Raw genomic sequence first — 16,542 nt, forward strand, 5'->3', positions numbered from 1 at the left:
CCTGCATGTCCGTAGCTGCAAAGAGTAATGCAAAAGTCAAGAGCACTCACTCTGCAGCAAAATCTGGGGACTAAAACATTCCTAGAACTACACTGTACAGAAAAAAACAAATCCTCAACTTGAAGCAATCTGAAGTTGACTGAGGGTCTCCAAACTGATGAGATATATATATATATATATATATATATATATGTGTGTATATATATATATATAAGCAAGCAGTCATCAGCACTATATATATTTAATTTTTAAAAAAAGGGAATAAATAATTACAGGTTTGTACCCAAGCAAATTATTATTGTGTGTGTGTCACCTTTTTACAAATTCTGTTTTTCTACAAATGGTATTTTCTTTGGTTTTTATTTGTCGTGAGTCCCAAGCAACCGTTGGGATGCTTTATGACAAACGTGTAAAACGTAAGATTTACTGCAGCTGCCTCTCAGTAATGACTCTCTGAGAATGCCCGGGATGAATTTTCATCAAGGTTTGTTAGCGTTTGTTATCATGTGATCATGCATGATCATATATCTAAATGTATACAGTAACAAAAATTATTATTCGCTTTCCAAGCTGTCTTCAAAGAAACCTTTTCGTGGAGGTTTTAGCATCTAATTTACATACCCAGCAATAATGCTGCATTGTTGAAAGTGAATTATCAGCCATTGGAAACTCATCCCAGCCCAGTCACTTCCTACTCAGCATGTGTAATCACTCTTTGTGCTGCATGAGAGGTTGCTTTGCTGCCTGTGTTTGAATCAATGAATGATTTGATCGCCTCTTGGTTGTTTCATCTTACCTTTTGTTTTTTACTTTCTTTCAAACTCGTCTCCAACTCTTTTATTTCCTCTGATTTTCTCACCACACTCCCTTCGAACGGTCACATTGTTGTGAGTTGTTGTGCATAAAAGCAACCAACACTTGGCATGACAGAGGAGTCACACACCTTCTCTTAACCGTTGATCTGCCGCCCCCTGCTGGTCACCGCAGTCTGAACATTCAGAGCCTGCTTTGCCCCAGTCTGTACTTGACAGATGAGTTGGTTAGGATTTTTATGAATGTGAGAGGTCTTTATGTGAATGGGCATGTGGAGACTGAAGCTCTCTATCTGTATCATGTTCTGCTTTGGTCTTTGGTGAGTGCTACAGGCGACTGGTTTTCTATTTGCTGCACTTTAACAACAGGTGCAAGAACTAAGAAATAATGGTGGTTTCGTATTGAACCCAGCAGCCAGAGAAAAATGTTGGCATTTCAAGTTTCTGTAATCAACCAATATGTTACATTTGTATATATTAAACTGTGTATATTGACACTTTTAGTTTCCATTTTTCATATTTTAATATATTTACTTGTTCTTCTGTCTCTTATTCATCTGTTTTTATTTTCTTATCTTTGTTTTATCCCCATTGATGAGATGTGGTTATCTTATGTTATTTCTTATACTATTTTTATCGTCTTTTATTGCATTTATTTTTTGTATTTTCTAAAACTTAATTCATTTTTTTATTTTTGAGATCTGCCTATTTTATCACTTATATTTCTTTTATTTGCTTTATTATAATTGACCTTTTGTATATGCATTTTGTTGATGTTTATTTTATTGTTCCTTGAGTTATTGACTTTGCTTTGTCTGTCAAGGCACTTTGTAAACAACAGTTTTTAAAGGTACTATATAAATAAAGAGAGATAAATAACAGAGATTAACTCAGCAGTTCCACCAGGGCTTAGTAAAGACCAGTTGGTGCAACCTGCTCCTGATGTGGAACTCAGCTCATATGCGTCTAATGTGAACTACGTCATACGTATGAAACATACAAATGTAACATATTTGTAGTTTTCATAAACATACAACGCCAACATTGTATTCTGGTGGCTCCCTTTGCTTTTTGTTTTCTTTTGGGTGTATGTGTTATAAAGCCATGGATGTGTAATATAACTATCTTTCAATCTTTTAGGTGCACCAGTGAAATCACAGAGTGTGGATACATCATCAGAGTCAGCCAAGAGGGCATCTGAACCAGTACCAAAGCCCAGCCAGGCCCAGAAACCTGGTCCAGGTCCAGCTCAGAAACCAACTCAGGCTCAGAAGGGCCCGGTCCAGAGGGCCGCCTCGGTCACAAAGCCTCCAGTGCCAAGGCCTCCCCCGATGACGAGAGCCCCGTCTGTCGCAAAGTCAGCCCCAGATTCCACCCCAGCCCCGGCCAAAGCTTCACCATCATCCCCAGCTAAAGCCGCAGCAGCCGCAGCAGCTCCAGGCTCTCCCCCAACCAAAGCAGCAGCCCCAGCCTCGGCTCCGGCCCCGGCCTCTCCCTCAGCCTCAGCTCCGACCACAGAGCAGCCCAAGCCCCAGCCTCAGGGCTCCCCGTCCCCATCCCCTGGCAAACCAAAGGAGCTGCCCCCCAAACCCACACCACCTGCAAAGCCCATCCCTCCTGTGCGCAGGAATTCAAAGCCCCAGCTCCAGCCAAAGCCACAAACCCCACCTCCTCCCAAAGCTTCACCCAAACCCCAGCCCGCCGCCCAGGCCCCAGCACCCACTCAGGCCGCAGATGATGCCTCAGCCCCCGCCCCAGCACAGGTCCAGTCCCCAGCCAAAGCCAGCCAGTCCCCGACTAACGTGCAGTCTCCTGCCAAGGCTCAGCCCCAAGCCAAGCCGCCCTCTCCATCCCAAAACCCCGAGCCCGTCCCAGATGAAGCAGCCGCGGCCCCCGCTGAGGGAGAGGCCCCTGTGGAAGAACAGCCAGGATCCCAGCAAAAGACCCATCCTCTGCTGAAGTAAGAGCCGCATTATCAACACACTGTTGAGAATGCAAAGACGTGCATTTCAATGGGCCACACTTGGTGTTTAGGATGCAAAATTAACATCAAAATCTGTTCTTCTGTAGAAAGATAATGTGTGTAATTCAAATCATTTGCAAAAATAATCAGTAGCTTTTGTTTGTTTTTAAATGATCTCTTAATGTGTCAGTCCAAAAGGTAACCTGCTGAAATTATTAAATTATCCATTTTTGTAGTTTTAACCGCTCGTGTTCATCATTATAAGCAGTGTATCAACATTTAAAACAAGGTTTATGATGAAGCAGTTGTAAGCAGATATAAGGTCTATTTAAGGGTTCTGTATAAAAGATTAATTAATATGGTTAGCTGATCGCCACCGCTGTGCCACCATTGGTCGAGATGCAGGTGTCACCATCTTAGTTTTTTGGAGCTAGATGTGACCATATTTGGACGAGAGGCTGGAGCTGTGGAGGAGCGAGGCGGGGATCTGACTAACACCCCGTAGCAATGCCTCGCAGATAAGACTCAGAAATACATTCCACATTGAACATCCATGGAAAGCTGTTTTAACGTGGATGCTCAAGCTGTTAGTATAATTGACAGTCTGTGTCGGACCTGGCAGGAAATGGGAGGGCTGAGAGGTGCTCCTGTTGCTGTCATCAGGTGAAGGTGAAACTAAACAATGCTGCTGGGTCTGTAATGAATTGCTGTCGAATATTCAATTGAAAACAAGTCTAACCTTGGTGAGGCGGCTGCGGCTGGCTTGACAGCAGCGTTTTGGGCTGGACTGAAGTGTGAAGCAAGAGATCGGAGATTGTGCAGTTGGCAAACTTGCTAGGCCTGCAGTCCGTGGGGTTACCAAAACTGCCGATGTCCACATAGGGTCCGAATGACGCGGTCCCAAACTATGAACCCAGAACCCAGGTGCAGATACTATTTGGCCTTTAGCCTGAAACTCAAGCAGCCCTGCCCTTAAGTATGCATAACTTTAAGCCTCCTTAAAATGTAAACGGCTGATTTATATAAAAATGAGGCAAATAAGCTGTAGAGACCAAATCCATTTTTTGTACCAGGCTGTAAACATGTTATTTCTGCCGTAAAGTTGGGCATTTTAACACAAAAGTCTAAAGTACCCCAGGGGCGTGACGTTTTTCTGTAGGCCAATGCAAAAGCTGGCATCACCCTTCTTCCCTTGTCATAAAGCCTATGGGTTTTTTCCATTGGATTTTGGGTCACTGCAGAAAATCAGATCTGTAAGCACCCACCTTTTTTAAGACAAACAAAAGCTTCAAAGTTTGTGAGTGGGATACTTAGTGACGCATTTTATCAAAACGGGAAAGTCTCCACAGCTTATTTCAACCACAGACCTTATTCAAGGCTTCTAATGAAAAACCCATGCAAAAAACCCACTGGCTTTGAGACGAGGCAACCGGAAGTGCTAAAATGCTAACAGATACCCAGGTTTAGGATAAATTACTGGGATTCTCTTTGGGGATGATTCTCCTCTGGAGTCAGCTTTAAGTGGCCATTAGAGGAACTGCAGTTCTTGGCACCTCGGCGTCGGCTTCATTTTTCAGCCTTGGAGTTTGCCACATGCAATTAACAGTTCAAATGTCCTTGTATCTGCTTATAACTGCTTAATATGATTTGTTATAAACAATCTAATACTTGTTCATATACTGTTTATATATAATAAATAGTGGGGGTTTTAGTACATTGTTAACATTTTGGAATGTTTTTCAAAGATCTTTGTACAAATACTGTGTTTGTGACTTTTTGGCCCTCTTACACATTTCCCTGTTTGTCTCATATCCTTACATTTCCCTCTCCTTTTACTCCATTAACATTCACCTTCCTTCCTCCCTGCACCCCGTCCTTCCTTCCCTCCCGCCTCGCCCACTTGCTCTCCTCCCTCTCTTTTTCCCCTCCCCCTCCCTTCCCAGTAAGTCCCAGTCCCTGACCAATGCCTTCAACGCCTTCAGCGACTCCTCTTTCTTCCGCGGGGTCTCGAGCTCCGGAGGCGACGGCCAAGACGAGGCAAAGGCCGAGACCATTCGCAACCTCCGAAAGTCCTTCGCCAGCCTTTTTTCTGACTAGACAAAGCCGAACCGTAGTCAGCCCCTTATTGATTCTGGCCCCTTCCTTTTACCGTTGGCCAGTGATGACTTGATTGACATTAAATGTGAACCAGTCTGAGATTAAACTTTGTGTGTTAACTGTACTGTTTTCCCTCCGTCCCGGTCCCTCTCCTCCTCCACTTTCAGCTTCTCTGTGTTAGTAACAGTGAGGTCTGCTGGGAAGGATATGAAGTGAATGATGCTGTGCCAGAGTAATTGGACTGAAGGAGTTACGTCATTGATATAGAATAGAATAACAAAATATTTATTTTTCCCAGAGCACACTTTAAGGAACTCTTTCTGAAGTATATAAAAAAGTATTCAAGATTACAAAATGTACAAATATATATAATATATTTATATATATACAGTATATAAATATAAACACAGATAACTTTAAATGGAGATAAGCCAATGATAGAAAAAAAAAATCAAGTAGCACTTTTCAATCGTTGTCAGTGACATAACTCTTTCATTCAGAGGCTGGATTCATACACATTTGAAAAGAATTAATAGATTTATGACATTTGATGGTTTTCCCTACAGTGAGTCAATTTTGGTCAGTAAGTGAAAGTATGTGAGTAAAAAAAAAAAAATTGTGTAAATCCAGCCATTGTGTCTCCGGTCCCCGGCTACCGACCACGGGGTTTGTCATTGCTGGCCCCCTTTTTTGTCTACAAGCCTTGAAGTTCATCATCGTGTGAGGGAGTCGGAAATATGTGTACGTTCATCTGTGTTCAATTCTTATGCATGGCTCCTCCAAGTGGCTCAGTGTGACTTTTGGAGCAGAAGGGAGCTCTATCAGTGTTGAGTTTTGCCCTCCGTTGCCTCTTTCTCTCTCTCTCTCTCTCAGTCTCTCTCTTTCTCTCTCTCTCTCTAGATGTTGTAGCCTTATTGTGAACATGTTTTCAATTCACAGCTACATTTGTTAGCTGTGCAGACCTGGGTCGATTACAACTCGAAATCCATTCATTTACCTCAAGTGTTTGATAAAGTTAACCACTGAGGGTAAGATTGATTTCAGCTGTTGTTAGGAGCTTTGGGATGGAGCCCAGTGTGCCAGAGTGAATAATTAAATCCTAAAAACTAACTGAATGCATTTCAAAGAGTAAGTAGACTCATGTCTGTAGCTGTGACTGGTGATTTCTTGTTTCACCTCTGTGTAGATCTATCAACAGTATTGTAATTTGTTGATTATTCTCATGAAAAGACATTGAGACAGTAGTGCAATAACACCTCAACATGACTGTTGAGTGCTGTCATTATTAATATAAATATGATCATACATACAGGACCTGTGTATCTGTTGAATACCTAACTCTTACATTCCCTTTAAGATTCCTTTCAGTGGCAACTCTCCAGGTTGCTTTTTACTGCGGTCAGATGCTGGGTTTCAGATTAATTCGCCATATCAAACTGTTGGTTTCTGTGGTCAATCCTGTTTGTGGGACTGAATTAAAGGCAGCCTGGAATGAGACCAGTACCTTGACTGGTCAGTTGAGTTGCTGTATGTTACAGAGCCCCTAAAGTCCCTTAGTTGGATTTTTGGATCTTGTGTGCACTAGTTATTGTCTTGTGGGAACAAGTTATTATCTTGTGGGAAAAAGACATTATCTATCTTGTGCTAATAAGTTAATTTTCTTGTGTGCCTACAAAATAATATCTTGTGGGAACAGAAAGTTAACAATTTTGTACGCATAAGTTCTGATCTTGTGGAAACAAGACATTATTTATTTTGTAGAAACAACTTATTTACTTAGGTGCAAAGGATTCTAACTTGTGTAAACAAGATAAATAATTTGTTCCCACATGATAAATAAGTTGTTCCCACAAGATAATATCTATCACAATACAAATAAGATGTTTCCATAAGTTGAATTATATTCTAGATAAAAACTTTCATCTTTGTGGACTCTAGGGGCTCCGTAACATTTCAAGTTCATATGTGTAAAAGAAAAAAAAATCTCAACACTTAAGAAGCGCATATCAACCTGTCTGCTTATCCATTTCCAGTACTTTGTTGCAAGTAAATTATGACATATTGTATTTGTATGTATGTATGTGTCATCTCTCAGGAGTTTATTTTTTGTAATATATTGATTGATTGATTTTTTTGAGGCTCCATATTTATGGTACAGTATATATTGTTTGTTTTGTATTGTGTTTTTATTTGTAACGCAATACTGCTTTGCATGATCTGGTGACTGATGATGTTTTTTGTTTTTTTTTCTGTACAGATAAAAGTTAATAAAGATGTGGTTCCATCATTCCACTGATTCACTAAGTAAGATTCATGCTGACCTCTTTGCCTTTTGTTTGCTTTCGTACTTCAGCTCGATCTTAACTTTACACGCAGGACTGTAAGTGGTAATTAGATCATTTGATTTTTGATTATTGCAGTTTTATTTAGCAAGATTAACTTCACAAATTAACTTTACTTTAACGATTTTTGAAGCATAAATGCACTAAGCTATAAACAAACTACACCACAGTTGCATGACTTCATTTTCAATATGAACAAGCCTGTAAAGCCATGTTGGTGATGATGTTGTTCCGTAGTCTCATTTAGTCACTTGTTTGAAATGAAACATGAAAACCTCCTATGCTTGTGTTAACCACAGACTTTATTTAACCCTTTGAAACCTGGAGCAACATCACTTTTCTTGTGCTGCTTTCAGATTTTTTTTTTTTTTCACAAGTTTTTAACCCTTGAGCCCTGAGCAAATTGGGAGTTGCTTTTTTTTCAAAAACAAAACAAAAAAAGGCAATGGGCAACTTGATAAGAAATGTTCCACAAATTGAAAGAAGTAAGTAGATTTGGAAAATTATTTTTTTAAAGCTAGGGAAAAATGTTGAGGGGGAAGAAAGCTAGGGAAAAAATATATTTATAATGATCAGAACTACTTATTTAAAATTATATTACCTTAACATATTTAAGCACTTTTACAGATCATTTTTATCTTTGTCTTTTTTAATTTTCTATTTCTTTTTTCTTCTTTTTCTTCCTTTTTTTAAAATTCATTTTCAGGTATTTTTCTTGTACTTTTCAGTCAATTTCTTGCAATTTGGTGGGGTCATTTCTTGTTTTGTTGCTCCTTGTCTTTCTCCCATGTTTTTGAAAAAAGTCAAGCGAATCTGCTCAGGTTTCAAAGAGTTAAGGTATCTAAATATTAAAAAAAACCCACTGAGTTTAAGTTGAGGGAACCAGGAGGTTTTAGGACTCATTCCTGGGACACTATCATGGACAGGCCTTTCTCACAGACACATTTTGACTTGTCTTAACAGAAAGAGCACAGGTGTTACTAATAACACTAACTCTGTTCTGAGTGCTACAGTGAGAGTGATCGAAAACAAGCATTCAAGATACCAGGAACCCGAAATTCAAGGAGCTAAACAGAGTTCATTAGTTTTATTATTTACACCTGTGCTTTTCCTACTGTGACAAGTCAAAACGTCTTCTGTGAAAAAGACCTGTAGCAACAACAGCAGCATTAGGCATCCTGACTAGTTTACTCAGTGGAAGGCCGTCAGGGCCAGCAAGACCTTCTCTGCTGGCCTAACATAACCAGAAATCATGATCATATTATAAGTTAATTTCATTTTTAATGTATTTTCCCTAAATATATATATAAAATTATTCTTCATATTCATGTCATATTATATCCCAGTGTTGTATTTCTAGGTTAGAGTTTTTATCCAATCAGAATTCAGAATTCAGAATTAACAATAATTAATTGATTAATCATTAATAATAATCATAATCATTAATTAATTAATTAATTAACGCGGGCGTCTGTGCACTGTGAGTGAACGGGCACATATAGTTGATAGATAGTTGCGATAGCCAATCAGATCACGAGTTGGCGACAGTAAGGCCTTCTAACTGGCCTCACGTTGAACGTGACATGTACGCGTGCTGTGATTGGATACTCACCGGCAGCGCTATGCAGACCAACAAAGCCACACCAGAGCCACACCCGGGGGCCATTAGCAGAAAAATCTAATATATATACTTGCTCTTTTAACCCACAATGGCCGAAAGAGAGGAATAACCTAAATTTGGTTGCAGATATACCGGCCAACCCCGGAGCTAGCTAACCTGTCCCATACATCCATGGTCCCAGGCGGGGAAAGGGTTTGTCCGCCACTTCCAGTCAAGTAACCATGAGCGGTCCCCCTGGCTCACAGCTTCCTGCTGGGAATGCCTTTTGTTTGCAAAGGATCGATTTGGTGTTTGGAGCTACAGGATTTGCGAACTTAAATTGTTTAACCAACCACGAGACACCAAAGCACGAACAGGTGCGCAGGGAAAGAGAGCTCCACAATGACATGGTGAAGAAAAATAGGGAGAGATACTAAAAAGACTGATTGAGTGTTTCGTGTTCCTGGGTAAACAGGAACTTTCATTTAGGGGACACGATGAAAGCACTCAAGTACACAAAGAGACTTGTTTCATTGTCTTGCCTATTCTCAAGAACAAATGTGGCCGTCTTGTTGCTGTCTTTCTTATATTAAACTGCAATTTCGCAATTTAGTGTACAATCTTGTTAAAGCTTGCCTATTCTTGTTGGACTTATTAAAACTTTTTGGACAAGTATTTTAAATTCCCTTTTATTTGTAAGTTTGACAGTACCATGTATAGTGATAAGTTTTAATTGCTGAAAATAGCTCGTGTTGTACACGACTGAGGTGATGCAACACCCAGTAGTGCGTAAATGTGTTTCAGTATATTATTTCTCCAGCCGTGGTGTCATAAATGGTGGTATTATGAGGGGTATTTATTCAAGTCCGACTAAGTAGGACATCACTGAAGGCCCAGGTGTGAAATGCACGGTCCGCCACTGAGTTTACTGGTCGAAAGGTCAATCTGGCTCATAGATGCAGTAACAACTTAATGAAAGAGGGAAAAAAACAACAAGAAGAAGAGCCTGGAGCTGCAAATGAAAGGAAGGAATGAAAAGGGAAATGCTCCATCATCCAGTGCAGAGTTCACTGACAGGATCTTTTCAGAGAAGCTCAGCTAAAGAATATCCAGGTATGTATTTGTGAAATTAATGTTTTTGTCAAATCAGATTTTCAGCACTGGTTAATGTTACATTTTCTAATGGTAATTGATAATCATTAGCTGTTACTTTAAATAGCAGATGGATTACTAAATCATGAAATAACATTGTCTTTCCTGTTTAAAAAATAAAGTGCATAAGCCAATTGTAATCAAAAAAAGTCATACTAGTATCAATACCAATGATTCTGGCTCAAAACGAAATTTTGAGGTATCGCATAAGCATGAGCCAACAAGATGCTGACTCAGCTTTCTTAACCACCAGTCTTACTGATTGCAAGGATTTCCTGAAAGTTACCTAAAGAACCTTTAAAGTGTACCACACATTTCACAGTGTCCTTTGATTGTGACCATCCCAGTGTACATCTGTGTAATACTGATGCTGTGTAATCAGCATCTTGATATGCCACACCTGTCATGGATAATCTTAGAAGATGAAAAGTGTTCACTTACATGGATCTTAACAAATTTGGGATCAAAGTTTAAGGGAAATGTATCTATTAAGTACATTAGAAATAAATAGATCTTTAGCTTAAACCTGTAAAAATCGGAGCAAAAACAAAAGTGTTTGAATTTTTGTCCAGTGCTATCACATGTTGGGATCTTTGATAATCAAGGCTTGATCTGAGCAGAGATCAGCATGTTCGTGCAAACATACTTCAAACATTCAGACAGTCCTGTTCTCATAATGGAGGAGTGAGTTGAACTACCTCAGCTGAGTCAGCAGATGGCACTATATACATGTAAAAACATGATATGAGTATATTTGGCTGTGCAATGTTGGCCCTTTACTTGCAGGTTCATGTAATAATAAGTGGGGTTTGCTGAGTGGGAGCACCTGGGCCCAATGCTCCCACTATGAAAACTGCCACCTTAGACCTCTAAGAGAGACTCTCTCTGCGCACTTGGTTTAATGTAATTTAACGCTATTGTTTATTTTACAAAGTGCACAATTAAATGTAATTGCACAGCAGCCAGTGTGCACCTGTTGTTCCTGGGCAGGTAAATGGAAAAACACACCTACAGAACAGAAAGTGGCCTACACTACCCAAAATGTGACATTACATAAAAGTCCATAAGTAGACATTTCACCACATAAAACAACACAATACATAAAAGTCCATCACTTTATTTTTAATGCACGTCACAGCCATTCACATGTAATATCTTATATTTTGTAGATAAATCAGTTAGTATCTCCCCCTCTGCTGCGGCTCTTTGAGTCAACTGTGATAACTGATGGAAAGGTGCTTAAAGGTGCCTTAAAGCACTTTTCCATCTGCCATGATTTTATATTATTATCATTATTATTGTTAAAATTACTATGAATGTGAGTCGAAAACCATCACTGATGTCAATATAAGCCCTGTTATTATCATTATTATGAAGTGTTGATAGGAATATTATAAGGTGGCACATACTGACAGAGGTGGCTGTTGTGGTTACTTTTGCTTTTATTTGTTTAAATCACACTGCTCTCATATTGACATTGTTATACACCACCTTCCTCGAAACCTAATGCAAATCAACACGTACAAAACAGAACCTCACCTTCATGCGTACAGACATACAAACACAAGTCTGTGATCTCCAATCAACACCGTCGTTCACCCCGTACACAGAAGTACTTTTCTCCTGTTGCCATTGTATTTTTCTCTCCCACCATTTTTTCTCATCAAACTCTTTCACGTTCTACCTTCGATGTCACACTTTTGTCAGCTAAATAAAGCTTTGGGAAAAGGGCCCTTTCAATATGTGCCACTACCAGTGTTACATCTGTAACGCATGGCCACACCATCTGCAGTAGATATAGCACTTTTTAAAAAATGCAGTTATAAAGCGCTTCACAAGCACTTTAAATAAATGAGTGAATGAATTAATTTTATGAGTTTCAATAGATTACAATAGGAACCCAGTACAGTGCGGGACAGACAGGACCAAAACAAACAAACAAAAACAGAACACAGAGTTTCTCTATAGGAGGGCTTGCCTCTAAAGGTGGATTTTCAGTTTTCTGTAGACGTGAAACGGGACTTTTGTTATTTTTTTCCTTTTGTTATCATAAAAAAACAAGCAAAAAGATGGAAAAGAGAATCACATCCTCTCGCACAAACTCTCTGCGCGTATCGATGTACAACAGAGGCAGAGGAAACACGCTCTGCTGTCAGTTCTTGGTCCATGGGAGGACCAGTCAGCAGAGATCTGTGGGAACGTCTCCATCACACAGCTCATAGGGACACGGACGTGGGCGGCTAACGCACCAAAGCAAGCCTATACTAGCCTATTTGTCTTGGTGCTCATCCCAACTAGCTGGAGCCAGACTGACAGCACGGGAACGCTGGGTGGAAAGCCAATCAGTACCTACCAGTGCATTGGTTTTAAACATTAAACCATCTAGATTTTGTGCTCATCCAGGGTGTTTGAGGATTGGAGGAAAATCAGGCCGTTTCAGCATAATTTCAACGGTGTATTTTGCTCCACGGTTCGATTTCAAACCTCCGTAAAAACATGTCAGTTCCACTTTATAAAGATTGTGCAGTCATGACAGTAGTAACAGAGGCCTGTAAAGATACACAAAGACTTAAATGATGAACAGTTTCAGATATCAGCTCCCAAATCCGCTGGGACTCAGTTGTATAAACAATCAGAAATTATTGCTTTTTTGTTGTTTTTTTTGTGGGAGTAAAACTCTCCAGAGTGCCTTTTTTTTACTTCAGCGCAAAAAAAATCTGCGTGGGGAGGACTGTTATACATGTGAGAGCAAATGGGAGAATGTGTGTGTGCGTGATGGTCTGTAAATAAGAAAAGTGTGTCAGCTGTCTTCGTTCACAGTATCAAGTTATGTGAGATCAAAGACGGCTGAAATCAAGGTGACTGCCGCCTGATGAAATGAACAGAAACTGCACTTAGATTTTGCTGATTTAAAACACCCAGACTGGCAACCTTCTGACCTTTCAGTGCTTTAAAAAACGGTTGAAGGCTTCACACAGAAATTAAATTCATAATAAGGTACAATAACTCCTTGCAACACTGCCTTAACTGTGCAATAATCTTTGCAATAATTCAACTGCTGCGAAACTGTGCAATTATTCAGCTGTGCAATATTCCTTAGTAAACTCATTTTTTCTACCCAACACCTCTTGAATGTAAATTTAACATATAATGCCCATACATATTTCCTATTTTTATTTCTATTGATTTATATGTTGTTGGCTATTGTAGCATAATAAATATTTTAATATTTCTGAAACTTTAAATATAAGTTCATGGTGTAGCACATTGCACATATTTCTATGTTTTTACACACTTTACATACTCAGCACATTAGATATATTCTTATATTCTTAATATTTTACATAATAGGCATATATGTTGTAGCATAATACACATACTTTTTTATTTATTAAATCTATTTTTATATTTACATACTTCACATTATCGTACTCTTATAACCACTTTCTTATAACTTTCTATGTTTTATATCAGAGGAGACTGTATCTAATCACAGTTTCCCCCGGGGACCAATAAAGTATTTCTGTCCTCAGTTTACCTTGATTTTTTTTAAAAGACATGTCCCTGTCAAGTACACGTTTACAGGGTTATTGTTGTTTTTCTACACTGAATTTTAGTAATTGAGTCATTTTTTAAAGTGTGGCTGATTTTTTTTTTAAGATATTGTTATTTAATTATTTGAAACTTTAGATTCTGTGTTCTTGTACACAAAATACCAAATTTGTAATAATCTACTACTACTACTGCTATTGATAATAATAATAATAATAATAATGATAATAATAATTTAATGAATATCTCGTGTGGCGAATGAAATGACAGCAACAGGCCAGAGAATATATTAAGAGCGATAACTTGCATGATATTAAATGAAATTAATGATATAGGTCTGTAGTGATCTATTCTTCTCATAATAGATTCCTGTAAAACCATGAATGCAATTTGGGAAATGCAAAAGCTGAACAGTAATAAAGTCATTTCTCTTCATACCGAGTCACCACGGTGTGTCATTTAGGAGTTGAATCCCTGCAGCAGGCAGAAGGTCAGAGGCTGCTCAAGTGACCAAAAACGGGAACATTTATTTCTTCATGGGCTGGACTTCTTTGGTGGTGGAAATATTTATTCACCTAGATGCTCTCTTTGCTGCCTGTTGCAAGTCTCTGTGTTTTAATAGAAGTTTTACACCAAATCTATCCACAAATTGTCAGCCGGCTGGTGAAAGTTTAGACAGCATGGTTCATGAGAGGCCACAAGACAGCCTGCCACAAGTTTAACGTGTAAGTGAGCATTTAATGAGTAATATTTACTTCTAAAGTGATATGAAGATGTTAACAATTAGATCACATGAATCATGTTATTACATTTAAACAACCCATACCTTTAGATAAACTAGATGTGACTTCAAGACATCTTTTTTAAATTGTGAAAAACTACGGCTGCTTTCAACCAAGTGAGTGGAAAAAAACAAAACCTAAAGACTGCACTGTATGGTTTAGGGTGAAAAATAGAGTGAGGTTGCGGTCCGGGGTGGTCTAAGGTCCTCAGACCTACAGTCTTTATAGATGCAGCACAAATTAGTGCTGCTACTAGTTGTGCATCTATTTCTGCACCTGATAGTAGACTGAGTTTCAACATTTGACCATCAAGACTAAATTTTTATTAAAGAATCAGTACAGTGGGCTGGGTTACAATTTAGAAGAAACTCTGTCTAGGTCAATCTGTAACCTTTTTTTATTTAAAGATTTAGTAAACCAATTAAAAAATGAGCTTTACTGAACAAACTGTTTGGCAATGAACACTCATGTGGTTTTCTTGTCCATTAACTTGGTCTGATTTAAATGCAGAGTCCATTAAGTTGTCTCTCTACTGTTACTGTCTCTCAGCAGGTGAATTCAGTCACGCTGAAAAAGCCCACAGCTTATGTGTAGTCATGATAGTGATACCAGAAATGTGACTGAAAAGGGCCCTATTAGTCATCATGCTGTCACTCTTAGTTCTGTAAAGTAACTTCAAATATGAAGCTAGCCTGGCACAAAGGCTGGAAACTGAAGGAAAACCTACCAGCAACTCTAAAGCTTACGAAAGAATATGGGGGTGGAGGCGATGCAAAATAGGGGAGGCATGTCAAACAATTCTTTTAGCACTGGAGAGGGACATATATGTGTGTGTGTGTGTGTGTGTTAAAAAAATGAAAAATACTCGTCAAACTGGTGCTATAAGTAAATTATTAGCCATTTATCTGAATGCTAAAATGCATTTTAAAGTTCATTAAAGGTTAACATGTCATCACTGATGTAGTGTGGCTATTTTAAAGTAGAAGAACATGTGATAAATTTGGGGTTGAGAAATACCTCTATTCTGGAAAAGTTATAGGAGGTCATTTCTCTGATTAAAAATGCTCAGCTGGATTAATGTGGAAATGTACCTTTAACTCTTAAGCACAATGATTTGATTAATGTTCATGTTAATTAGGGAATTATGTGGCACTGCCCATAATTGTTTGTTTCTATATATATATAACAACAAAAACAAATACAAAGTCCAAAGTCATACCCTAGCCCCCCCTCCCCCTCTGATAAATAATGAACAGTCCCTAAAAAACTTTTAAAAATTCATTCTTATTGTATGTTTACTTTTATTATGATTTTGTTTTGTTTTGCTCATGTAACTGGTAAATACAACACAGACTCTTTGTAGAGTTCATTGAACATTTTGTTTCACATTAAGACTTAAAACTTACAAACACACTTAAGTCTGAGGAGCACGTGAAGGCAGCAGCGGCTAACCTCTGCACCATGGCGGCCGCTGTTTCAGCTTTGGTAGGTTTTACCAAACAAAAGTACAAACAGTTAGCTTTGGTTGAGCTGATAGGTGGATTTTGTTATATTTGTACAGTCGGCGTTTCCTGTTCCTTTCTGTGTCTGTGCCAAAAGTGTCGGTCCTGTATATTTGCTACCGATGATAGCTAACTAGCTAGCTTAATTTTCCGTGTGTAAACAGAGAAGCGTTATCCAAAATGTCCAACTTACAGTTACAAATTTAGCTTAAAAACAAAATTCAGTGTTAAACAAACATCCCAACAAACAAAATAAAAACGTATCTTTATGTTGAACAATTTTAAATGACCTGTCTAGCTCAAAGAAACCCCCCCAAATTCAAATGAGGTAAGTCCCAGCTTTAGCTGAAGGGTAATTTGATGCCTGTGCGTGTCCTCAGGATCCCGGGCGAGCCGCGCTCACAGGAGGGGAGGAGAGACAGAGGCAGGCAGGCTGACACCGACCACAGCAGCGGCAGCGACAGCAGCAGCATGACCAGAAACCTCCACAGCACACACACACTTTGACACTGCTGCGCTCCCGTGGAGGCGACGAGGACACGCCGCGGTTTTCACGCAAATTCACGCAGGAAAACAAGACGATCCAACTTCAAAAAAACGCAAGTGGGCTCCGTCTAAACACTGCTCAGGTCAGTCACCCTCCGCTCCGTTCACAGTTTGGTGCATTGTGGCTGCTGGTTGGATGTTAACGCGCTGCAAACCACCTTAAAAAGTAATTTAATCCATCAAAAACTCTTGGT

The 16,542-nt window shown here is 39.1% G+C and overlaps 1 protein-coding gene across 1 annotated transcript in view; it reads left to right on the plus strand.

Annotated features, from left to right (window-relative positions):
• Positions 1–7,186, plus strand: part of syn2b (synapsin IIb) — a 111,620-nt gene extending 104,434 nt beyond the window's left edge. The window contains exons 12-13 of the mRNA XM_042506385.2: positions 1,953–2,772; positions 4,719–7,186. Of these exons, the coding sequence (XP_042362319.1) occupies positions 1,953–2,772; positions 4,719–4,872 (974 nt within the window). The 3' untranslated portion in view covers positions 4,873–7,186. The remainder of the gene's footprint in view (positions 1–1,952; positions 2,773–4,718) is intronic.
• The last annotated feature ends 9,356 nt before the right edge of the window (positions 7,187–16,542 follow it).

This window comes from Plectropomus leopardus, chromosome 2 (genome assembly GCF_026936395.1).
Source record: "Plectropomus leopardus strain MGB_pleo_1.0 chromosome 2, ASM2693639v1, whole genome shotgun sequence".
Taxonomy (NCBI): domain Eukaryota; kingdom Metazoa; phylum Chordata; class Actinopteri; order Perciformes; family Serranidae; genus Plectropomus; species Plectropomus leopardus.